At 44.9% G+C, this 25,201-nt stretch overlaps 1 protein-coding gene across 2 annotated transcripts in view; it reads right to left on the reverse strand.

The window, feature by feature from the left end:
* Window positions 1–380: 380 nt before the first annotated feature.
* COL20A1 (collagen type XX alpha 1 chain) overlaps window positions 381–25,201 on the reverse strand; it is a 49,954-nt gene continuing 25,133 nt past the window's right edge. For both annotated transcript variants that reach the window (XM_054081829.1, XM_054081828.1), the window contains exons 19-40: window positions 24,310–24,452; window positions 23,555–23,684; window positions 23,206–23,262; window positions 20,127–20,165; window positions 18,705–18,843; window positions 16,849–16,991; window positions 16,358–16,467; window positions 15,433–15,591; window positions 13,406–13,483; window positions 12,645–12,731; window positions 10,860–10,913; window positions 9,937–10,032; window positions 9,384–9,437; window positions 8,982–9,035; window positions 8,589–8,642; window positions 7,067–7,138; window positions 6,362–6,397; window positions 4,266–4,332; window positions 2,995–3,183; window positions 2,201–2,278; window positions 1,241–1,396; window positions 381–741 (exon numbers count right to left, since the gene is read on the reverse strand). In XM_054081829.1, coding sequence (XP_053937804.1) covers window positions 728–741; window positions 1,241–1,396; window positions 2,201–2,278; window positions 2,995–3,183; window positions 4,266–4,332; window positions 6,362–6,397; window positions 7,067–7,138; window positions 8,589–8,642; window positions 8,982–9,035; window positions 9,384–9,437; window positions 9,937–10,032; window positions 10,860–10,913; window positions 12,645–12,731; window positions 13,406–13,483; window positions 15,433–15,591; window positions 16,358–16,467; window positions 16,849–16,991; window positions 18,705–18,843; window positions 20,127–20,165; window positions 23,206–23,262; window positions 23,555–23,684; window positions 24,310–24,452 — 2,009 coding nt within the window. In that variant the 3' untranslated portion in view covers window positions 381–727. The remainder of the gene's footprint in view (window positions 742–1,240; window positions 1,397–2,200; window positions 2,279–2,994; window positions 3,184–4,265; window positions 4,333–6,361; window positions 6,398–7,066; window positions 7,139–8,588; window positions 8,643–8,981; window positions 9,036–9,383; window positions 9,438–9,936; window positions 10,033–10,859; window positions 10,914–12,644; window positions 12,732–13,405; window positions 13,484–15,432; window positions 15,592–16,357; window positions 16,468–16,848; window positions 16,992–18,704; window positions 18,844–20,126; window positions 20,166–23,205; window positions 23,263–23,554; window positions 23,685–24,309; window positions 24,453–25,201) is intronic.

Raw genomic sequence — 25,201 nt, forward strand, 5'->3', positions numbered from 1 at the left:
GGCAGAGCTGGAAAAGGCCAGTAGGTTAATCTCCAGCTCCTCTTGGTACATGGCTTTGCTCTGTCTGATCTGAGGCTTTGCTTGACAGTTACCAAGCCCCAGAGAGCAAGGTTAAACAGTAGGGTTTGTCACGTCACGGGAAGGTTATCACGCTGTCTGCGATGCTTGTGTACGTAACAGCCCTGCAAGGAAGCCATCAACAGAAACAGTCAAAATGGTGTTAGGCTGTTACCTTGTCAACCAACAGAAAAGGCGGTTTTGCTCTAGTGGATTGGCATCTCTAGGCACGAGGCGCTGTTTTTCTCTGTGCTGGGGGCACAGAATAACAAGTGACAAAAAGAAACCACAAACAGGCAAATGGGCAAAAATGACCTGTTATTTCTGAGTGTTTCAATACATTATTTCTTTTTTCAATACATTATTTCTTTTTCAAGTCTGTCAGCCTGCACCTGTGACCGCGCCTTTGCTTTGCTGTGGGATGTGCGGTGTGAGTTGGAACGCTGCAGTGCTCCGGTGCTGAAGAACAGACACGTGACTCGTTTGAACACAGGCTGGTTTGCTGGATTTAGTGTTTGATTGACTTGTCCATAAAGAAATGATGAGACATTAAAAAAACCACAAACAACACATCTGGTGTTCTGGTTGCTGCTTCCCTCGGAGCGCATGGAGCTGTCACCCAGAGATTTCCAGGGCAAAGCAATGTCTTCAGCTGCCTCTGCACCACCCGTCAGGGGATGAAATCTGTGTGTGGAAAGAAGACGAGGCCACTGAGCAGACGGCTAAATCAGTGTCAAGTACTGAGAAGGAATGGTATAGAATTAATTCTTCTCCTTTGTAAATCTTTTGTTCGGTGCCAGTGATCCTCTTCATTTCCCAGGACTTTGTGCAACTGAGCCTCCATGAAATGCATCTGTGGGAACTGAGATAGTGTTCCTCTCTACCCATCATGGAAACATTGATGGGGACATTAAGAGCTGAAGATGCCCCCATAACCACTCCATCTGCTCAGATACTGCTGCAGTTGTGTGTTAATCTATGAAGGATGGCTTAGGAGCAGACAATTGAACTGGCTTTTATCCATATGAATTGCATGTGAATCATCCTGATTGCTTTGCAAAGGAGGCTTTTGCAGGACAGTTAGTGTCTGAAAGATGGGCAGAGGTCTGTGCTCAGCTTAGGAGAAGTAAACACAGAGACCAGTTCTAAAATCAACTTTTGCACCTAGACCATCAGGACTTACCTCTTCTACCTGCCTCATAACATCCAGAGATATCACAACCCCCTGGATATCCAGGCTGTCCAGGTTGCCCTCTGACACCAGGAAAACCTGAAGGACCGGCATTCCCAGGATAACCCTTTGGACCTGGCTTCCCCAGTACGACTTCTCCTGGTGGGCCTGAAGAAGGAGAAGCACTGTAAGTTGTAGCAGATCTACATTGGCTGCTTCAGTGTAATACCTCTTCTATATTTTCTCCATCCTAAACAGTATCTAATTTTCTAAGTATTGTTTCCTCATTTTAGTGGAAGAATTAGACCTGCCAGTCAGAAAATGTCTTCTGAATCCACGTCACTAGAGGTCTTATTCTTTAACTTAAGGATATCCAGCTTGGCTAATAATGGAGCCAGGCTGTAAGAAAGCAAAGCCCACCCATGTGTCAATGCAGAAAATCACCTTAACCCCAGGATCCCTCTCAGAGTCATTGTCATTTGCGTCTTTACGTCACCAGAATAAAAATTTAAATACAGAGGGATACGTTTGACTGCCTTCCCTCGGTAGTGTCTGGTTTGTTACGCCAGTGGCTAACCTCCCACCGACTTTAAGTAACAGGGATCAGGATGGAGGAATACGCCAAGTCCTTACAGATTACTCCACAAACCTTGCGGGTCATGAGCTGAATTTTCAAAGAGTTTCAATTCCCTGAGTGTCTGGTCTTGCATGCAAAAAGGCAGGAAAGCTAAAATTCCTTGAATGTGTCTCAGATCCTTAAAATACATCATTACCTGGGAATGAGTACCAGGGGGAAGAGATTGCTTGGAGCATTCACATGTCCTAGCAGAGAGGAACCATCCAGGATGGTGCTGTGGTGGGAAGATCAGTCTGTCCCACCACAGAGGTCTTAAGGCTACACTTAGTATCTGGCAGCTGGCGAGCTCCAGGTGGCCTTACTGGGTGAATCCAAAGAGGTTGTAATCACTCTACCTGTTCTTCCTCTGGGTCCTTGCATCCCTTCCTCACTGGCTCCAGGCATCCCTTTTTCTCCCTTGGGCCCTGGGGCACCTAAGCACAGATAAGACAAAAGTGTCACTTCACTGCGTTTTGTGTTTTACTCTGAATTAATGCTCCCACTAAGGTCTTCTTAGACGAAGTGAAGCAGAGTCACAGCCTTTGGCAGCACAGAGAAATACCCATTACTTTCAATTCTGTCTGGGGCTCTACTTGCTCTTCCAGAGTGGCCAGTTGCCCATGACCAACAGGGCTCCAACCAACAGTGACTTGCAGCTAATACTGGTGAAAATGGAGATTTTAAACAGAGAAATACATAGTGGTGGGGGTGTCAGTGCATTGGCTGGAGTGTGACTTTGAATATTACTTTGTTTTCCTCATGTCTTCCTTTAGCATTTTCCAAGATCTGCCATTTCCGCTCAGACGTGATCCCTTCCACCGCCACGTGCTCATCCAAATGTCTGTTTCTTTTGCCTTTCTGTCAAGAAAGCCTCCCACCCTCTAAAATCAAACTCTCCATTCACCAAAGCTAAAAACTGGCCTTCCTCTCAAAACAGAGCTTTCCAAAACAGTGGGCCTCCTCTCTCTTCTCCCTGCTCTTTGAGCTAACTTGTGTTTCTCTTCCTAGAAGAGAGAGGTCCAAAAGGAAAATAGCAATCAGATGAGATAACATCATGGGTTATATTTTGAGGACTGCTGGGAGTACTGAAATGTTTAGTTACAGTATCAAAGTTCTAGTAAAGAATGCTTACGAATCCTTCTGTCCATACCTCTTTCTCCAGGATACCCATCTTTGCCTGGCTGCCCAGGGATGCCTTTTTCTCCTCTTTCTCCATTGCTCCCAGGTGGACCTGGAGGACCTGGTGGTCCTGGTTCCCCTGGTTTTAATCTTTCTTCCCAAATAGGAACTGGTTTCCTTGAATGTTCATGAATGAATGAGTCAAATTTCAACACATGAGCTGAGAAGGGAAGATAAAAAACAAATGAATGTTTCCTTGGCTGGAAAATTCAGAGAAGAGACAAAAACAGAGGATGTTGTCTGAAAAGGTACTTAAAACTATCAGCTAGTGCTAAAAAGTTGGCAGTACAAACTCAGAAAGTGAAGACGAAGATGGGCAGCTGAGTCACGACTGTGCTGTCTGACCCTGGGCAAACTTCTGCTTCTCTTTGTGCACCACAGCACAGGAGCTTTACCAAAATCTCATGAGGAATTAGCGAAAATCACTGAAAGAATAATTCCCTTCAAAGTAGTTTCAAGTCTTCCCATCAGAGAAAACTAAAAGAAGCATTGCAAAGTGGCCAAGGGTTTTCCCAAGACATATTTCACAGTTCACAGTGCTAATACCATCCAGTAAAACCAATGCAGCACTGAGAGCCTGTGATGAGGCATTTGTTGCACGTGGTGCTCAGCACGACTGAGGATGAAGGAGCTCCTTGGGTCACTACAGCTTCACACTGTCTCTCCTCTGGTTTTGTTCACAGCTGCTGGAGAGGCACAAACACATCGGCAGTTGGGCTGCTTATACTCATAGCAGAATAATAGAATTATTTGGGTTCCAAGGGACTTCAAAGCTCAACCAATTTCACACCCTCTGCCATGGGCAGGGACACCTCCCACTGGATCTGGGCTCCAAGCCCCATCCAACTTGGCCTTCAACATCTCCAGGGATGGGGCAGCCACCACTGCTCTGGGCAACATCTGCCAGGGCCTCTGCACCCTCATGGGAAAAAAAGTTTCTTCCTAAAATCTCATCTCAATCTCCCTTCTTTCAGCTTAAAAACGTTCCCCCTTGTCCTACCCCTGCACTCCCTGATCAAAAGCCCCTCCCAAGAGCTTTCCTGGAGCCCCTTTCAGCACTGGAAGCTGCTCTAAGGTCTCCCCAGAGCCTTCTCCAGGCTGAACAACCACAACTCTCTCAGCCTGTCCTCGTACAGGAGGTGCTCCAGCCCTTGGATCATCTCTGTGACCTCCTCTGGACTTGCTCCAACAGCTCCATGTCCTTCCTGTGCTGAGGACTCCAGAATTGAATGCAATACTCACTCTGAATCATCCGCTCACAAGCCTGGCTAACGAGCTGGTAAATTGTGGCCAGAGACTGCGGTTCCCCCTAAAGTGAAACAATTTTAAATAGAGGCAGAAAAAAAAAAAAAGGAGAGTATTAATGTCTCTTAGAAAGGTTCAACAGCATAATGCACGATAGCTTTCTGCCCATTCTTTATGTCAGCTTGGGTTTCAGAGGTATTAATTACTGTGAAATGCAGCTTCATTTATTTATCACAAAGCTCTGAAGCTGCAACACTGAAATTGGGAAACATCAATGATTGCCTTTCTCCTGCACATCAAAAAGCCCAGACAGAATCTCTATAATTACCGAAGCTACCAAAAAAAGAAGAGTAAATTTCACTCCCAAATTTTATCAAAAATGATGTTCAAGTCTAAAACTCAATGTTCTGTGATATGTAAAACATTTAATATGATCAGATATTACAATATCCTATCTTTGTCTAAATCTTTTATGAAGATCGATTCTTACCGTTACTGTATTCTGAATAAATCAGATCTGAAGGATTCTTTAGAAAGTTTTAGTGAAGTAGAGAAAAGCAATAAATATGCAAAAAGCTGCTTAAAAATAAACACTGACTCAGTGAAAATTCATAACGATCACACTCACTACCTCCAAAAACATTTATAAAATATACAGCCCCGGCTGGATCACTGTGCAGATTACCCAGGCTTAAAGAAAAAAGCTTAAAACAACACCCAAGGGAGGGGGGAAAGGAACGTTCTATGCAAAAAAACCAGAAAATGTGTAGAAAAGGAAAAGCTGGTGGGAATACAAGGAGAATGTTTTTAAATATTATAATACTGAGGCATTAACTTGAGAGGAAACTGATTTGACAAAAGCAGCTCACCCCTGTCTGAAGCCTAATTCACATAAGTCAGTGTTCTGGTTTGAGCTAAAGTAGAATCAGTTTTCTAACTTCTCAGTTAAGCCATGTCTTAGCAACTTCGTTTTCTGAAAGTTAACTGCGTGTTTTACAGACTGTTTCTCTCTAGAAGTGAAAACACAGGGCAGAGGGATGCAAAAAGGCCAACACTCATCCCTATAGGAACCAAGGCCATCCTCGGGGTGGTGTGATGTTGTTGGTGAAAGGGAAGGAAGAGGGTCACACCTGCAGGAAGGAGCAGACAGGACGAACACCTCCAAACTGACCAGCGGAGTATTCCATCCCATATGTGACATACTCAATAGAAAACTGAGGGATTGATGATGGGGTCAAGCCCCCTTCTTTGATGGCTGGTGTCCAATATAGACCTCATCTGTCTTCCTGCCTCCCGATCCCAGGTCCTTCCATTCCTGAATCTGGTTTCTGAGTTCAACCTCCTCCTGCAACTGAGTTCAGCCTGAGACCTTTTCCTCATGCCTGCTCTGCAGCATCAGTGGTGACTTAATCATCCAGGGAGAGGGCAATTTAGTATATTTGTTAATATTATTATTACTATTGCTGCTGCTGTTGCTGCTTCTGTTTAAAGCTGTTTTAGTTTCCAACCACCAAGTCTCTTTCTCTCATTTCCCTTTCCCTGGGAGGGAAGGAAGGAATTGGGTCACAACTGCTCATGTTTAGCTGCCAGTCAAGCCAGACCAGGGCTAAACTGTAACAGTCAGTCTTGACAATGAGACTCAGATTTGTAGAAAGACATGGGGTCTCTTTTTAACCAAAAGTAACCTTCAAAGGCAGCGTAGAGCTCCTGCCCTCATGGCCCTGTGCTGGGGTGTGCCAGAGGACTACCACAAGTCATTTCCCTCTTGCACAATACATTGAAAAAAAGAGCAACTTGATCAAGTCAAGAGGTTTTGGTTTTTTGTCCTCGGCAAAGAATGGCAGTTGGCATTTCTTCTTCATTACCACAACTGATACTAAAAAGCTCCGAACTGCTGCAGGATTGTTTATATCCCACCAGCACGGCCAGCGCAAGAGAATGGAAAGGCAGCAAGAAGCTATAGGTACCTAGAGTTATTCAACACCAAGAAGGTTTATATGTGTAAGAACAGCCTGCAAAGCAGGTGACCACATCCACTCTTTTGAGTGTAGGATACAGCGACAGTGTTGTTGCCCAGCACCAAAATAACTCACTTTCTCTCCTCGTTCTCCTTTAGGACCCGGCAGACCCTACAAGGAAAGGAAATTAAAAATAAAAGTCTAGGGAAAGGAAGAGCAGTAGAAAACAGAAATTCGGTTGGGTTGGGAGGGTTTATGTTAGTGGGACACGGAACACAAAGGTTGTTTCCCACACTCTTGTTGTTTCCTTGACCTCGTGACAGTGACCAGAAGAGCTTCAAGCTTGTAAGAACATTTTGGCTTCTTTTTTTAAGGAAAAGACTAGTAAAGCAGCAGCTGGAGAAGTGGTGTAAAACACCGTCAACACAGATGCAGAGATTCCTCAGATGCAAACTTAGATTTTCCAACAGAGCAGGTTTTTTTTCTCATCTGAGAAGTAATAACTGTGACACCTAGACCTGCTGTTGCCACTACAACCCAGCACCGACCACTCCAGCTCAGGACTGACTTTATTGCTTTATTACATCAAAAATTTGTTTGGATGTTGGATTTTGTGCAGCTTGTGAATCTACAGAGAGCAAAGGGAGGTAGGATGTGTTAAATGCTCTATCAACAGTTAAGTAGCCTGGGCTTTGCTTATCCAAACATCTTAGGAAGGATGAGTGTGAATTAAAACTGTTCTTTAGACAGCTCAGAGGGAGAGCTGCTGTAGGAACAGCTTGTTTCCACTAAATTATTTCATCTCTTGGCCTTCTTTGAGACCCTAAAGCAGAAACTTACTGTTGGCCCAACATCACCTGGAGGTCCCTTCTCCCCGCTGTTGCCTCGGGAGCCTGTCACTCCTTGGAAACCCTGCAGATATTAATTACAAAACACAGATAAAAGTCCAATTACTTCCAAACTTTCTTCATCTTCTGTTCAAGGCTGACAACTCCCTACATCTCCAGGGGCACCAGTAGTTTCAGTTTAGAGGACTCTAGAAAGGGCATTGTAGCCTTAAGGTTTATGTCGGTACCTCACCCAGTCATGAGTCCAATGCTAAGAGTATACTGGGATGAGTCATATTCCCATCATTTCCTATTACTGTCTCAATTACTGTCAAGCCAGTGAAGCTGAGTTTTGCCAACAAACTGCAACGTGTTTTTCACTCTACAGGCTTTAGATCCTTCATTATATATTCAGATTCAGACTCAGCCTAGAGCATAACCTTTTCCTTCAGCCTCCTAACACCATGCTGTTGTTTTCTTTTTCTTTTAAGACCTGTGTTTGCCTTTAATGCTTTACAACAGTAGCAGTGCCTTAGAGAGTGGGAAGTGTCTTCTTCGGTGATCTCCTCTTTGTGAAGTTTCTGTGCCCTTTGGAGCCATAAAAGGAAGAAACAAATAAGCCAAAACCAACCAGCAGAAATACTTTCTCTTACCATTTTCAAGCTATTATGTTTAAGCACAACAGAGATTAGCAACTCTTCTGATCAATGAAAAGGAATGAATCTTCAAGGCAGCACCAGAACAGCTCTCACAGCTCTGAAGGCTGCGGTGCTTTCCTCATATTTAGAAAGCCAAGGTTCAACCCTGTTGGCTCCACATCTTCCCAGGATGACCAAATCAAGGTTATGAGCTGAATTCAACCTTAGCTCCCCAAAATACCTCACTTCACCACAAATACTGTGGGGTGTAATGCAAGTGAACAATCTCCATCTCCCACTGTTCAAGACTGCCAAATGCCTTATAACTCAGCAGCGAGAATCTGTAACTATCAGGCCCCTCTCCCATCATTTAAAACCAATTTTGGTTCAGTTTCCCATGTAAAGTGAAGGGTACCTGTTTCACAGAACTTGGAAGGGCTGTGGTGCTTTCAAGTTAGCACATGGATGTAAACCAACAGATGTAAGGGTTCTGCTCTCCTGGGGACGACAGAGTGTAAATGTAACTGTGTACAGGCATCCTTGGCAGCAGATATTGGAAACATGGAAGGGATGGGGACATTTCACACCTGCCTGTATCCTCCAGCTCCTGCTGGTTTCGGTGGAAGAAGCCCATGTACCTCAAGCTGAACTAAAGTTGAAAAACATAGCACCCGGAAAGCAAAAATAACAAACCAAGCATGTCCTTGCTGGTTTTAAGTTTCCCCAGGACTTATCACAAGAAATTGAGGATTTTCTTTTTACACTGGCAGAGGACATGGACATGTGCACAAACCCCTCTGAGAAGGGGGTTTGCCCTGGCACCTCTGGGTGACACCTGGTCAGTTGTTCCTGCTGAGGAAGAGATATCCATATGCATCACTCACAGCGAGTACTCACCCTTGGTCCAGGAGGTCCTGGAGGCCCAGCTGTGCCTTCTAGTCCCCTCACGCCCTGCAACACCAAGTCCAGTCGTTTATTAATGAAAGGAATCAGAGACCTAGTAAGCAATGGGATGGTTTTTCTATGTGCTGCTTTTAACAGGAGCTTGCTAGGAATAGGTAAAAAAAAATACATCTGCCAAGCAGGCAAGAAGGGTGGCACGTGGTCAAATTTGGCCAAACCAGAGATGGCCCCATTTCCCTCAGCCCAACCCTTCTGGTTTTGTGAAAAGACCATTTGTTTGTGCACTGAGTGTATTAGGAGTGCTGGAGGTTCCAGATCTCTGCTGATACACTCAAAGCAGAACTTCAGGCACCCATGCATGAAAACTCAGACATGAGGTATTTTTACCTTTGCACCTTGAAGACCATCCTTGCCTGGAGCTCCCTGCATGCCAGGAATGCCCTGTAAATCAGAATTGCTGGGTAAAGTTGGCATCTGATAATCATTGCTCTAATTCATCTTGTGACAGGGGACATAAGAAAAAGATGGAAGAAGAAGCAGAGTTATTCATAATACAGAGCAGTCACTGTAATCCCACCTTTAATTCCATTATATCTAGATCCAGATAGCACTATTTTTCTTGCACCAACTGACTCAGTTTCCCTTGGGAAAGTGATGATAGCCCAAAATTAAAGGCAGGTTCCAAGCAGACCACAGTAAAACTATGGCATTTCAGTCCTGCTTAAAGTAGCTATTGGGAAAAGTGGACAAATCTTTGAGACCATTAGAAGGACCAGTGACTACCATTACCTGCATGCCAGGACTTCCAGTGTCTCCTTTCTCTCCTTTAATTCCTGGTGGTCCCTTGAATTAAAACAGAGCACATAATTAGGCACAATGTGGCATTCCTTTAAGGCAAAGAGCATCCTGCTGCTCCACATCCATATCCCAGGTTGTTCCAGCTCGCTGTGGTTCTACAGGATACTTTACAGCCACAGCACATGCATTGGGATTCTGCCATCCCAGACACGCAAGAAGCAGCTTCTATCTCTACTCCTTGCCAAGCAATAATGATCAGTGCAAAGAAAAATGCTGGATTACTCCACTGGGCTCTTTTCTTTACAGGCACATTAGAGAGGGTTCAGACAAAAGCAGTCTTTTGCCAGAATGACTACATGCAGGGCCTTTTCAGCATGGAAAAATGACCATCATTTCTCTCTAGTGCAGCTGCCCAGCTGTTAGTCAGGATGATGTAAATGTATAGATCACATTTTGGGGGCTTTATTGAGACACCCATTTCTAAGACACGATCTAACTGCAAAGAGCAAGTGAGAAAAAAAAACCAGGGGAAGAGATCACATACCACAGGACCCTGAACCGTGATTCCTTGGGAACCTGGAGAGCCTTGTTGGCCACTAGGACCCTTTGGCCCTGTTTGTCCAGGTGGGCCTGGTTCACCCTGAAGCCAAAAACATGGAGTCAAACATAAGGAAAGAAAGCAATTAGTGCCAGCTCTCCACAAACGCTGCACTGTGTGACCTGGGTCACCATGAGCTATCTACAGGGTTCAAGATGAAGTCAGGACAGGGAAGGGATCTCTAGTAACTACAGCTGCATTTGCCTTTTAGGTCCAAAGTTTTGGTGCATCTTTCATGGGAACAAAGCACAGTTCACCTTTCCAAGCTGCGAGTCATTCCTGTTATTCCAGGTGGCCAGAGAGCAAAGGGAAATGTTTCTTAATCAGTGGCTGAGATCTGCATCCATTCACATTCCATCCCCAAATCTTTCCCCTGTAACCATAGTGCTTCCCCAGATGTTATCCTGAAGAAGGGGGCCACTGGGCTGGTCAGTCTCTGCCCTGCATTGTTCAGTGAACACTTGCACCAGGGCTTGATCCAGTTGTCCTGGAAGTTTGAATTTTCATACTCAGCCATTTCCTATACTCACCTCCGGGCTGCTCCCAAGGGCTTTGTGTGCTTCTTGCTCTGCTTCGCTCCTCATGCTGTTCTGCCCCAGAGCAGTACCAGTTTGTCTAGTTTGGAAGCTGAGCAGCCAGAACAGGCAGAGCACAAAGACTGACAGTCTCCAGCGAGGCTGCTTTCAGAGAACATTGCTGCCCACGTACACTGCATTAACTCAGGATAGTCCCCAGCCTAAGGAGTCCAGCTCAGACCAAGACTGAACACATCCAGTTGCACTAACAGAGGAGTCTACACTGCTGCATCATGCCCCCAACACGGCCTGAAGCAAATAAAGCCAGAGGCAGCACTGAGGACAAGGACTCACCTTGGGTCCTGGCTCCCCCTGCTCCCCTTGAGGGCCTCTCCTCCCAGGGCTGCCCTGCCAGTAGGACACAAAGCTGCCGTTAGGAATATGATCATCTTTATTGCAGTGCAACCATGAGCCTAGGGGACAGAAGTTGGTGCACTTTGCTGTGCACAGTGAAAGAGATTTCCTGCCCAGGAGAGCTTGCAGCAGGTGGAGGCAAGAAGAAAATGCATCAAGCCACCCAGCAAATGTGGAAAAGCAGAGAAGAGATAGCAGCACAGCCTCTCCGTGACAGCTGTGCTCACCACCAACAGGGAGAGATGGACCTTCAACCCGTTCAACCACCTCCCTCCAAGAGCCCCAGCAAAGCCCTGCTGAGACAACGAATAAAGAAAAGGGTCACATACAAACATGGGAATACGTTTGAGAAGGAAAGGAAAAGGCACTCATGTCTACAACCCTTTAGGACTACTATGTTTGGTTTAACAATACCATCCCAAGAGAACACATACACACTGAGATCAGGAAGAGCAGCCAACTCTGGGGAGACCTGGCTTAGCTCTGCAACTGCATAACTGCAGGACGCAGGGCAGAAACCAATCCCCTGGCATGAACCAATATCACGCAAACTTTCGCCGTCTGAATCTGAAATTTTCTATTCTTGTCTCTGAAAAAACATATTAAGGACTACATACAGGCAGAGAGCTTTGGGAAAGGTGCTTTCAGAAGCTCCCAGAAGCTCATTTCAGAAGTCAGCTGGACCTGGTCAAAACCACTCATTAAGGACAGTGCTAAATACAAGGTGGGACATAGCCTTGCTAACTGGAGTTTTAAAAATAGCAACACATGCTGTTGTAACTGCAGCAAATTACCAAGGGTTTAATGGTGCAAGGATAAGGTTATGTGTCAAAACTATATTTTCTCTAATGCTTCAAAGAGTCTTGCTCTTTAAAGAGTTGTACTGCAGAGATGTTTAAACCACAGGGCAATGCAAGCCGGTAATTATGTACTTAGGATATTGAAGCAAACTGTTATGGTGGAGTGTGCTGTGTAATTAAACTTCCACCAGAATGAGCATGTAATTACTCTGCAATAAGGCGCTGTGCCTTGCAAAGCGTGAAACTGAATTCACAGTTAAACCACAGCAATGCAAGGGCTGATCTGAAACCTTTGCACTTGAGCAAAGAGGCCTGTGGTTTTATTAATGGTTATATTCCAGGACAAAAGCACCTGGAGGGGTCAAAATGGGGTGCTCTGGGCAGGTTGTAAGGTTTTGGCTGCCTTGTGGGAATGAAATGCTTTTCCCTAAACTTCCAAAACGCAAACTTTTTAATAGCAACTGTCCTAGTGTTTAACTGGAATATCTCCTCCTGCAATTCAAGCCCGTGGTGACTCTCCTGTGTTCATAATGAATCATAGGATCATAGAATGGTTAAGGTTGGAAAAGATTTCTATGTTGAAACTTAGGTAGGTTGAAACTAGATGATCTTTAAGGTCTCTTCCAACCCAAACTATTCTATGATCATCAAGTCCAACCATCAACACAACACCAACATGCCTACAAGACCATGTCGTGAAGTGCCATATCTACATTCTTTTTGAATCCCTCCAGAGATGGTGACTCCACCGCTGCCCTGGGCAGCCTCTGCCAGCACTTCACCACTGTCAGTAAAGACAATAGAATCATAGAGTCGTTAAGGTTGAGGGCAAAATATTATAGGAACGTTATCCTCATGCCTGACACCCAAACAACATGAAGCAACACAAGAGCATGCAATATACTGGGTGGAAGGCTGGACTTACAGGGGGCCCTGGAGGTCCTGGCAAGCCCGGCCGGCCAGAAGTACAAGAGCAGGCAGGAGCTAAGGCAGGACAGGTCTCCTCGTCCCTCTGAAACAGAAGCAAGCCAAGGTGTCATGAGCAGCAGCCTTTCAAGAGCAGGATGGACCATAGGTAACATTTTGAGTATTTCAAAATTCAGTTTTTCAGCTGGGGAAGAGCAAACTTTTTCTTTACTCCACTGAGATTTTTTTTTTTTTTTTTTTTTTGTGAACAATTCGGTGTTTTATTTTCCTCTCAAATAAGCTTAGACAAAAAAATATGAACCAGTCCTGCCTGACATTGCCATAGCACATACTGGGAGATAATTTTCTCCTTGATACCTATTTATATACCCCACCCAGCAGCTTCCTGCTTTGAGAAGAATATATGAAAGGAAGAGTGGAGGGTGAGGGGGATGTGTAGGTGTGGGGAGTAGTGGTGAAACTCAGGGCTGAGGTGGCAGCAAAGCCCTAGGACTGTCAAGGCTGCTGTCACAGATGAGCTCCTGACAGGAGGGAAGTTCACTGCACCGGCATTTGGAGTGTTCTTTCCTTTTGAAACAAACACAATTTTGTTCACTTCACCAAGAATATACACAAATGTTGTTCCCAAGAGAAGAGGGAAAAACTATAGTTTCCCTTGTGAGCCTATCAAAATCATTTGCAGTGTCACCTCAGTGCCATGGACTTGTTCCATCAAGCCCAGCTTCACGTCAATTAGCAGAGAGGTCCCTCTTGTCTTACCAATGCAGGGAGATCACAGCATCTGTCTTCCTCCGCCCCTATGCTGCTGCACATGATCTGCAAAGACTGCAGCTGGAACTGTGGAAAAAAAGAGAGTTTGACAAAAAAGTAGCATTGGCACACATGGGCCATCACCGAATCTCATGACATGCTAAAAATAACCTGCAGTGATGATTTGACAGAACTCCTCTATCTGGTCCCAAATATAATTATGCAGAGAAAAGTCATGACGTGTAAAGTACCACTGACCACAGAGTGGTTTACAAGCCCTCGGATCTCTGTGTCTTGCTAAGCAAGTCAAGAAGCAGCTTCACACCAGCAAAAGCCAAGACTCCACCTAAACTGTTCACAATCCTGCAATAGTGAGCAGATTCTTAAGTAATTTGGCTTCATCACCAGCAAAATGCGAGCACAGACTTTGCTTTACTCCCCTCAGGGGCATGGAGATAAGAGCAAATGTGGCACAAGCACTTCCCAGGACAAATGTGATGCCCTCCCCGAAACCCCCAACCTGTCTTTCTCACCACGCTGTCGCATCTTCCCATTCTGATTAACAAAGCACACACTGCACAAAGCCAAAATGAAATAACAAGGCAAAAACCTTTTTTTCTCTTTCCTTGACACCATTTCTCATCTTTTTCTCCTTCCACTCCATGCATTTAAGAACGAGCAAGCTGTAACAGCCCTAGGAGTGTGCCATGCAGCATACAGATATAGATGAGCCCCATAGAACAAGCGGGAGTTAAAGATATCTTAAATTAAATAAGGTTCCATGATAAGCAGTAATGAGACACTCTGTCTTCAAGGGCAGCAGAGCTGTGGAAGATGTGAAGTTTTGCCAGGCTTGAAAGGCAATGGGAGCAGGGATGGCATGAAGCTGTTCATCACTTATAGCTGGATCTGTCTAGCTAAGCTGCTAGCAGGGAGAATTTGTGAGGGACAAGGAGAGCACAGATTCCTGCCTTGTTGGCCACAGGTTTGGGATCAAATTGCCGCAGAATTTCTTTAGGAAATAAGCAAATACTGCTGGAATATTGTCCTCTGCTCTGTTATACAGCTGACCCCGTATTTTCCAGGCAATTCCAAAGTCCACTTTTATCCTTAAACATCCCGGACCTCTGCCTCTCTCTTTGCAGTCAGGCACAGCAGACAAACTGCTTTTCCTGCACTGCTTTGAGACAAGGGAGGTTGTCTATTATCTGATGGGCTGTTTTCCCCTGGACTTCTAGATCTAGAAGCAGAGCTAAGGAGTAAAACCTTCATAGGAGTCATGAATTATTCTCTACAGTCCCATGGTGAACGATGGACTTGCCCCTTATTTTCCTTCTATTCAACATTCCCATTTTGTGGAGTAAAGTGTGGCAACGGACTGCCAGGTGGTGTCATTCATGGGTGGTTTTGCCCACAGGGCCAAGTGTTGGGCCATCATAAAGCGTGACACCAAGCTCACACTTTCCTTTATTCTTTCCTATCACGGGGAGTGGGATCTCTGCAGCGCCGAGTGATCCAGGAAGGACTTTGTGATCCAGCCTGGCACCGAGTATTTGAGTCGGGTTTTTTTTTCAAGATTATTTTCCTGTCATTTGCATGCAGACAGGCGAGCTCAAACACGCAGGGGGCTGAGGCGCATCCAGCCCTGTTGCCTTCAGTCACCGGCATTTCCCAGTATCACTTGGTGGGGGCTGATGTGCACAACCTTCCCTTGCAGAAGCGGATCCCAAACGCTGCCTGCTTCTGCCTCTCAGTGCAGAATCGGTGCTTCCCTGGTCCCCAGGTGACGCTCACACTGCTGCCTCTGATCACCTCAAAGCGAGGCAGGAGGCGAGGGGGACAAACGTCGCGCTAGGAAAGCTCGTTAAAATCACAGGGATCAGCGGGATCAGGGCACGGTTGTGCATCACAGCAGCGTTTGGAGGCATTCCGAGTGAGAATGATGCAAGATGGCACTTCTCTCCATCTGCCCACCCCAGCCAGGCCCAAATTGAACTTCCCTGGCTCTCTGACAGCACGGACCACTGGGGACTCACCGATGCAGACCCACTCCTGGGTCCTCTGGTCCTTGTCACCTTGCCCAGCATGATGAAGCCAGCGGTGGAGATGCTGCCGACGGTGTTGATAGGCTTCTCTGCTATTTTCTTACAGTCCAGATAGAGTTTGATCTTGAAGTGGCTCACGGCCACGTGCACCTGGGCAGCAGGTGGAAAGAGGCGGGTTGGAGCTCCACGATGAGCTGGGGGAGTCTTTTAAAGACAATCATGCCTTCTGCCCAATTCCCAGACTGCTGCTGTTACTACTGGTGTGTTTTTAATGAGCAAATGGAGCAGTGGGGCTCAGGAATAAGCTTTGGTACGTGCTGTGCCTGCTGTGCAGCACTGCACTTTTCCCTGATGTTCCCTTCATCTCTCCTTCGCAGAAGCCTTTCTGGAGTTGTAGTATTAAATAATTCACTTTTCAGAACTGGCTGAATAATGAAACTGCCTACAGTACTGATAGAAAGTGCTTCATGCTTATTTGGGTGGGATACTTTTGCTCTGAGGACAGAGATGACCAAAAAAACCCATATTATGAGTGATAAAGTAGTTTTCTCACAAGGATAGATTCACCTTTTCCCTTCCTTCCAGCACTAAATGGCCACTAAAATCCCCACATTAAAAAAAAAAGTTTGATTTTTCTATTTTTCCTGATTATTAAGACCTAAACTCCCTCATCTTGGAGTTTCTGGGGGGAAAGGAAAGAAATCAATATGTGAAACTCATATTTTAAGTAGAGGATGAGGCATGATTTTTTAGAATCAGACTCCAGCGTATCAAATAGGTTTGCCAGTTCCCAGCCAATCTGGATGCAAAGCGTTTGTATAATCACTCCTCACTTTGAACAAGACACATTGATGGCATAATGCTCTCAGAGTGGAGTGAGATCGTGAGCCACATTTCTCCCTCTCTTGATAAGGACCTTATGAAAGCTCCCATAGAATATCTTCTTCACTTCCTGCTGGTCAAAGGAAACTTCCTGCAAATCAGCCTTGTAGTCGTGATTGAAATAGGTCAAGGATTTCTTACTGGCTACAGGGAGAATAGAACAAATGACAGCTTAGAATTAAAAGAGAAATTAATTTCTCCCACATACTGAACAACAGTAAATAAATAGGCTTGAACATGGTGAAAGACTTCATAATTTATCATTAAATATTTCTAGAAAAAAGGAATGTGTAAAAATAAAGAATATGCTACAAGCAGACTAAAAATTAAAATATATCTTTTCGTTGCAGACGGAAGCATTTAAAATGCAAGGTTGGCAACAACAACAAAGCTTCTCAAAACTTCTGACTGATAACAAGAACATTAAACCATTAAAACTTTCCAAGGCAATACCAAAATGAGTTCTGCTGCTTGCAGAAATGTATGCAAATACCTGAATTTAATGTATTCAACAAGAAACCTTACGGTCAAGGTTAACGCCAAGGAGGGGCTGGAAGTCCTCATCTGTTATTTGCCACACAGCGAAGGGCTCTTTGGGGGTCTCGGGCAGCAGGCGCAGGAGGATGCTGATGGTGTGCTCGGGTGGGATTGCAAAGAGGTGGACATCACTGGAACGAGACAAGTCAAGTGTCAGTGGCTTAAAACAGCGAGAGTCAGCAGGCAACATCCTGCAGACTGGGCTCATCCATTGTGTTTCTTAGGAAGAATGGCCTGGAAAAGCTTCACCCAAAGGAGCTGAACATGATGCACCAGGAGAGAGCCAGGGCCCTGTATTGCACATCACTCTCAGGCTGTTGAAGTCTGTGCTGAGTGATGAGCCCCCACGGGCCTTCCCCTTGTGCCCAGGGACAACCAGGTGGAGCCGTCAGTGTCAGTCCTTCACTGCCAGAGCTTCCTTGGGGAATGTCAGGAAACGGCAAGTGCAGCCTTAATGCTTTTCAAAACAGAGCCCAGTAGGAGCTTGCAAAACATCCCTGCCAGGCTCCAAACCACTCCCTCAGGTCTCCTCTTCAAGAAGGAGGAACGATCCTCAGGTAGCACGGGCAAATCTTTAAGCCTTGGCAGAAATTAGTGAAAGTTTCTTTCAGGGCTAAGCACAGAAAACCCTTTCTAGGTTCCCACATCCCAGCTGTAGAATCCAGGCTGAGCGCAGGAGCTCCTGACAGCACAGCGATGCCCATCAGCACAACCCAGCTCCTCCAGCAGCCACTGCCAAACCTGTCGGAGCACACGGGGCAGGAGCAGCAGCGAGAGGATACGAGGCAAGGAGGAAGGTCAAATTGATTATGCCTGAAATATATCTGTAATCTGAACCAGGACACATTTGCATGGGCATACACACAACTCATCAAGCATCTTCTCAGCACTGATTCATAAGTAATGCCAGGTTCTTATTTCTCTCTCTGTTTCTGAAGGAGTAATGTCCTTGAAAGGCAGCTGAACAAAGGGATTTACCCATAATTTTCTGAGTATTTAAACCAAAGACTTCTCCGAATCTCCCCTACTCTGTTTACTCTAAGAAGCTTTGCTTCTTTAACTAAGATTAAACTGAGCCAGTGCCTTAGTAATTAGGCTTTAAACAAAGTAGTGCTGAATGCCAGGAGTCAGATCATTCCTGATTTTTTATCATAAAGAATGAGGGAGATCATGGGAGCTGCCTGGCATGCTTGGGACCCTAAGGAGAAGCGTCATATGCAACGAAACAGGGTCAAGACAAAACCCAGAGTCAGTGGTTATTCCCTCTCCTCAGTAAGGACCCAAGCTGAAAAGAGCAGCTATGAGAAGTATTTTCTAAATCGAAGACCTGTCTCCAAACTGGAGATGCTGGGAGGAGGGACTGAAGATGAAAGATGTGACCTCAAACTGCCATCACTAAAGTGTACGTGGTTGTGGGCAGAATAACTAAAGAATGGTGCAGTTTCCTACATGACATGATCCTTACATCCATCAAAGCAACCAACAATGCTGGAAAAAGGGATTTTGTAGAAAGGAAAAAACCTCACTGTGAAAATGTTTGTCTGCACAAAAAATGTAATGAATACCTCTGTTGTGTCCCCTTAACTTCGCAGGACACAGTCCATAATCATCTTGAAGCAAGTTAGAGATTAATTTCTGTATGTATTAAAGAAAAATGCTTTGGTGCTCTTTTCAGTCTACCTATGGTTGGATTTAGCTCTTCATCTTTATAATTTCACATTGATGTTGCCAGTGGGGCCGCATCATTCACCCCCAAATCAGCGATCTTCCTCTGCTGTGAGCATAGCTAACGTGTATGTGTGAGAGCAATGACAGAATGACACCGGTCACAGCTCTGGTCCCACCTGGTCCTCAGGGTGAGCTGAGTGTCTCTGAACAGGGTGAAGGTACGGGAACCGCTGAAGATGAATGGCTCCATAGCTACGCCGTTAATGGAGGCGTATTCTTTCTCTACTAAGCCAAAAGCTTCCATCATATCAAATCCTGGAACAGACAAAGGAAAACAGAAATAAAAGCGGTTAGAAAAGAGCGTAAAAAAGGGCGATTGCAGAGAGGATAGAATTAGCCTCTAGCTACTACGGAGAAAGCAACAGAAAAAAAGCCATAGCAACATGGACATCAGCAATGCTGTGCAAGCTCACTAGAAATCTGGCGTGTACTTCGCAAGTCACAGCCACGGAAAAAAGTTTGCATCCGAATCTGCACCCTCTGCACATATTTACTGTAATCCCCTCCTCTCGGAGAAGAGTAGACTAAAGATGGAGATGGTCACAATTATGTTTTCAAATCTCCAGAATGGAAAACAAATGAGAAAGAAGTTACTCCAATAAGTTCTCTTTTTCAACGAGATGCGAAAATATTATCTTCAAAAGACATGGAATCAGTCCAGTAATTGCTAGCAAGGAAAGAGAATTATTTCTGCCCTGAAATGCCTTACATTTAAGAATCAGGAAAATTAGGAAAGAACTTTAAAATACAATCATTTCCATTTCTCTCTATTTTCATGAGACACCCAGGGGTGAACTGCCTGACACGGTCTACAGAAATTCTCTCCTGACATCTCTGACATCGTCTCCCTGGCTCGTGCAGCTTCATCTCGTTCTCCCAGCTCATCATTAAAGCTCCGACTCATTTTCCCATTTCAGTTTTCTCTTTGGTAAGACAAGATCTTGCAAATGGGATTCTTTTTTCTTCAGTTTATCTGAGTTTGCAGCAGGCTGGGATGAAGGAGATAGCTCATTCTTTAGCAAATGGAAAGGCTACAACTTTGTTACAACGTCGTCCCTTCACTCTGGATTCCCTCACCCCTTCACCATTTACAATTTTCTGCAGTCTCTACGTTTGAGCTGTTGTTTCGCCTGAGGGTTGGTCCAAGGTGCTGCTTTTTTTTTTTTATTATTATTTTTTTTTTTCATTTTCCAGTAGTACTAAGGAGTTTGTCAAAAGAAATGACCTACTTGAGAACCATTTATCTCTGAAATAGAGCTTCTGGCACTGGAACTTCCTTTAAAATGTGCAGGAAATAATGTAGTGTAAAGACTGAAAATAAAGCCTGAGTCATAATTATAAACATATTGCAATATCATAGAATCATAGAATGGTTTGGGACCATAAAGCCCACCCAGTTCCAGCCCCTGCCATGGGTAGGGACACCTCCCACTGGATCAGGTTGCTCAAAGCCCCATCCAAGCCAGCCTTGAACACCTCCTGGGTAGTGTTTTGCCACTCACAGCCCAGCACCACTGAGACTGGATGTGCTACTGTACCTCGTACGGAGCCTTGGGTAGAGCTGATGGTGGGGCAGGCTGTGAGAAAAAAACAAAGGAGAAAAATTATTAGGGAAAAAAGCACAGTGTGGATTACAGAAGCAAAATGAAGACTGTTCCTCTAGGCAGAGCAATGGGAAAATATACAAAAACTTAGAATACGCTACAGCTTAATTCAGAGCCTAGACTTTACCTTGGTTTTTTATATATATGAAGAGAGTTAATGTTAATGCAAACATAAAGGTTGTTCCTTGGCTTACCCATCACCAAAAATGAAAATACTGTCTTTCATCACCAACCATTTTCATGATTGCTTTCTAACTCGCCTGGCACCTTACAATATGAGATACAAGGGAGCATCATGTTCTGCAAGATTCTATTTTAAAACAGACATCAAAGCACTAGGTGCTTTAGTTTGGTTTTTTTTTTTCACTTTTACTGCAACTTGCACCTTAATGTTGTTGTAAAATAAACAAAAGTATCTGCCGCTCCAAATTTTGTACCTGAAATTCAAAAGACACACAGCAATAATACGTATCTCAACCTGAGAATTTGCCTTTTGAACTCACAAAGAGTTTTGGCAAAGTTACGCAGTTTGCCTTTCAGAGATTCCTTTGATGAATCCTGTCAGATGCCACAGGACAGAAAGCAAAACCAGAGGGGAAAGGGCTGGAACACGAAGCTGGAACACGAAGCTGGAACACGAGGCACTGTGGCTACGAGCGCTCTCCATTTAGAAGGCTCAGGTGAAGGGCGGTATTAGGGAACAGCGCACGAATGCTACTTTCAATTATTGCTACCATGTAAAACCCAGGCCGTGGGTGCCAGATGGAGCTGGGACAAAGGGAAAGCTTGACACAAAATGAGAATTGTCCCTGAAAATCAAGGACACTTGAGAGATAGACTATTTCATAAATGGTTTTCTAGGTCATCAATATAATAGAATCTAGCGGATCATTATATTGAGGCTCCAGTATAGCCTTGCTATTGCTGTTCTTGCTTCAATGCCACCTCATACCCCATCAGAAATGCAAAGCTTTCTATTTTCCACAGCTAACTTTTGTAAAACACTTAAAAATATTAAAGGGGGGCGACTTACCGTCCCCCCCCAAGGCACCTGAGATTCAAGTTTGCAGGAGTTTCAATGCCATCAAGACACACATTAAAGAAAGGGCACCCAAACCTATGATTTTGATGGTGTCAGGACCACTGAAGCCACGAGTTAAGTCACAAAGACAAGTTGCCGTGACCTCCATTATTCAACCTGAAGCTTAGTTTTATACATACATACCATAATTCCTGTAGAATTGAGTATAAAACTGTTGAAGGTGTCTATGGAAATCAGTTACTGAAATGCGAGCCTCAAAATCATCTCGTTGAGCTTGACCAGCCCCCGGTTATAGAGTAATGTCCTGCATCTAGCATGATCTGACTTGTGTTTACAAGCTATACATTACTCTTTCCCTCCCGCTTCCCGAATCCAACTAGCTCTCCAGATGTGAAGAACTGCTCAGAAATTGAAGTATAATGAAGAAAATCACATAAATCCCCCAGAAGTCATATAAGCAGCCTATAAACTTGCCCATCTACCAGGTATCTGACTTTCTTGCTTGGGAGCCAGGAAGCTCTCTCTGAGCCTTGCCCAGACCCCAGGGTCCCTCTTGCTGCTCCTGGCAATTCTCACCTCCTTCCCAAGCTGCAGGCACTTGGGCTGCTCACGGCTCTTTGATCTGGCAATGCTCGGCTCAGACAAAGCATAGCAGAGGCAGGGCAAGGACACCTGACACTGGCAGTATGCACTTCTGCTTTGAAGACTTTTTCCTGGTTTCCAGCCTAGGATCCCTGCTGTCTTGTTGTTCTTTTTGTTTTCTGTTTATCTCCCCAAATCCCAGCCAAACGCAGTTATTCACTATACAATAAACATTCACTCCTGCAACATCACGTCATTTCTCTCAGTAATTTGGTTACGTATCAATATTTAAGTCCTTTACTGCACATCAAACAGTTTTCCCAGCGTTACTACAAATCGTCTCCACTTAAAAAAAGCTACTTTATGCAACACACAACTTAATATTTCTCCTCTTCTCTTTCCAGCTATTACAGCCAAACAGTTATATTAAATTCTACAAGGTGACTCATCGGCCTTATGAGACAATTGTTTTCTGCTTGAAAGTTCACAAGACTTTTCCACTGCGGTCTGAACACCTGTGTGTTTCCTCACTAAACCACTTGAAAGCTGAGTCTGATATATCATGCCTTAGATACAAACTAATAATTTCTTATCTAATTCACTGCATTCTTCCTTTGTGCCTTCATAGAATCACAGAATAGTTTGGGTTGGAAGGGACCTTAAAGATCATCTAATTCCACCCCCCTGCCATGGGCAGGGACACCTCCCACTGGCTCAGGCTGCCCAAGTCCCATCCAACCTGGCCTTGAACACCTCCAGGGATGGGGCAACCACGACCTTCCTGGGCAACCTGAGCCAGGGCCTCCCTACCCTGATCATGAAGAAATTCCTCCTTATGTCCAGTCTAAATCTGCCCCTCTCCAGTTTATACCCATTGTCCCTCATCCTATCACTACAAGTAAGCCTTAAAACTGAAGTTTTGTTTAGATTTATTTCAAACAGAGAGGAAAAGGCATTACTGCCACAATATCTGTCTCCTGATATTTGCTTCTTAACAACTTTTTATCACCCCATTAATTCAATTCAACATTTCTCACTAATCCGTTTCATAGTTTGCTTTGTATCAGTTATGAGAACATATGCTCATTAAATTTAATAAGGGGCTTTACAGGGAACTTTAATTTAAAACATGTCATTATTTCCTTTGCTCCATTTTGGTCAAGTTGGGCAGAAATCCTCTAAAAATACTACCAGTCTCTTTGCTAAGGGAATCTGATTTTAAGAAGTTCTGTGTTTTCTGGCTGTCCTTGGACAGTCCCCAGGGGCATCTGTCAAGAACTGATGTATCCCCTCCTGCTTGCTCTGCAGAGCTCACACCGTGCAATTTGTTACTGAGAAATAAAAACCAAAATCAAACAACAAAGCAAGACTTCATGGGAGATTATTTACCCTCTGTTTTAGATGGAACGAATCCTCGTATTGAAGGGAATTTAGAGGACACAGGAGCTGAAAGAGAAAGCAATGCACGTGTGTTATTCAGGAGACTGATGCCTGGCACGAGATCTAGATGATCACCAGCCCTTCCCAGTCATCCCTGAATTGCCAGTAATGTATAGAAGTGCAGAAACTGGGGCAGGACTTTCCCTTTTCAAGGCTAGTAGTATATCCTGCTGAGCAAAATTCTGGCCTTGGGCACAGCGCAGGGCAAACAAGTGCATTGTTGCCCTGATAGAGATTGCCTCAAGACTGATGGATGAGAGGTTATGAAGAACATGCATGTTCTGACTGATACGCTTACCCGTCCGTCCAGTTATGGATATGCTCTCGCTCTCTCCCGTATAGTGGATGGCAGATATGGTCACCTTGTAGGCTCGATCGGGCAGCAGCGACTGCAGGGTCACACTGCTGCTTTTGCCAGAAGCCATGATCTACAGCAGGGTGGAACAAGAAACCCGTATTTGGCCGGGATTCCTGTTACAGCTCTTCCAACGCAGAGCTACGCGGAAGGGTTATAATAGTGACTTCTGGGACAGTGGGGCTCAGGGCAGCATCCCTGATTAGTTCAGGCAACAGTAAGAGAAAGTCAAAGAAGCCTGGCTATGCCCAGGGAAAGAGCATTTCCCTGTGTAAAGATCCCAATATCCCCTGTACAAATGCAGTAAACGCGCCTTATAACATGGTAACCAGTCTGGATTTGAGTAGTCAAGCTGGGTTTTAAAAGGTTAGTGTTTAATGTCTCAAAGTCAGAGGGGTAGGAGGCTCATGCTCCACCCCTCTGCCTCCCAAATTCCCCATCCCAGTTCAGGGAAAGGAGAAAGCTGAGTTATTAGAGCTTTGATGGACACAAATATCTTAATCACAAAGAAGCCTGGAGGTCTTCTTCATAAAGCAACATCCAGCAACCCAGGGGAAGAGATTTGCTTTTGTCATCCTGCAAACCACCTGTCCTTATGGCAAACCCTACTGGAGTGAGCTGAGTTGCCATGGGCACGAAATTGTCCCCGTGTCCCCTTTGTCCAGTGCCTGTTGCCTACAAAGGAGCTAGAGACTTACTGTTTGCTGAGCACCAGCATCAGAAACGGGGCTGTAGGTGATCTTGTAGTGCTGTATGCGGCCATCAGGAGGGGTCCAGTGGACTTGGAGGCTGGTGGGGCTCTCAGAGTCAAGGAAGAGGTTGGTGGGAGGGCTCCGGGAATCTGCAGCAGGGATTAAAGGTGAACAGCGTAAAAGACAGGTAGTAACGTCGGTAAACAGGGCCAGCAGCATTTGCTTCCAAGCCTGTTTGTCTCTTTCTGCTGTGCTGTTAACCGATGCTCAGAGCAGAAGCAGTCGCCTTGGGGACCAGGCAAAACAGAAAACAGATCCTGGAGGGATGAAGATTGCCCGAGTACAACACAGTACAACTCAAGCGTTCAACAATTCAAATCCTAAGACCTGGAAGTAATTATTGGAAGGATGGAACAGCCCTAGAAGCACAAGAAAAAGAGATCTTTTGTATATACCAAGAACAAACACCAAAGGATATCCTTCATAAAAACCCAAACAACAACTGAATATCAAAGACCTGGAGATAAAGTGGACAAACATTCTGATTACTGGTTAAACCTGGATCATACTTCAAAGTTAACTCAGCATGATTTCTAATATTCTGCAGTTTTGCTTTGAATTTTAAAATTATTCTGAATTATGGAAAACCCCAGAGCAGCTAGCAAATAAGAGTTTTATCTGGCACTTCCCACATCAACACATACAGCCTCAAGGAAAGCAGTACGTACAAGTGCCCGAGCTATCTCCCTTTTCTGGCCTTGCACTTGATGCATAGATGTATCCCAAATAGGTGATGGGGTGAGCCGTGGTCAGCCAGAAGAGGGTTTGCCAGAGACCAAAGCTGAGCATTTTTAATTATGTAAATGCATTTCTCTCCCTGAGGTCCTGCTGCGGAGCA

Source organism: Cuculus canorus, chromosome 16 (assembly GCF_017976375.1).
Source record: "Cuculus canorus isolate bCucCan1 chromosome 16, bCucCan1.pri, whole genome shotgun sequence".
Taxonomy (NCBI): Eukaryota; Metazoa; Chordata; class Aves; order Cuculiformes; family Cuculidae; genus Cuculus; species Cuculus canorus.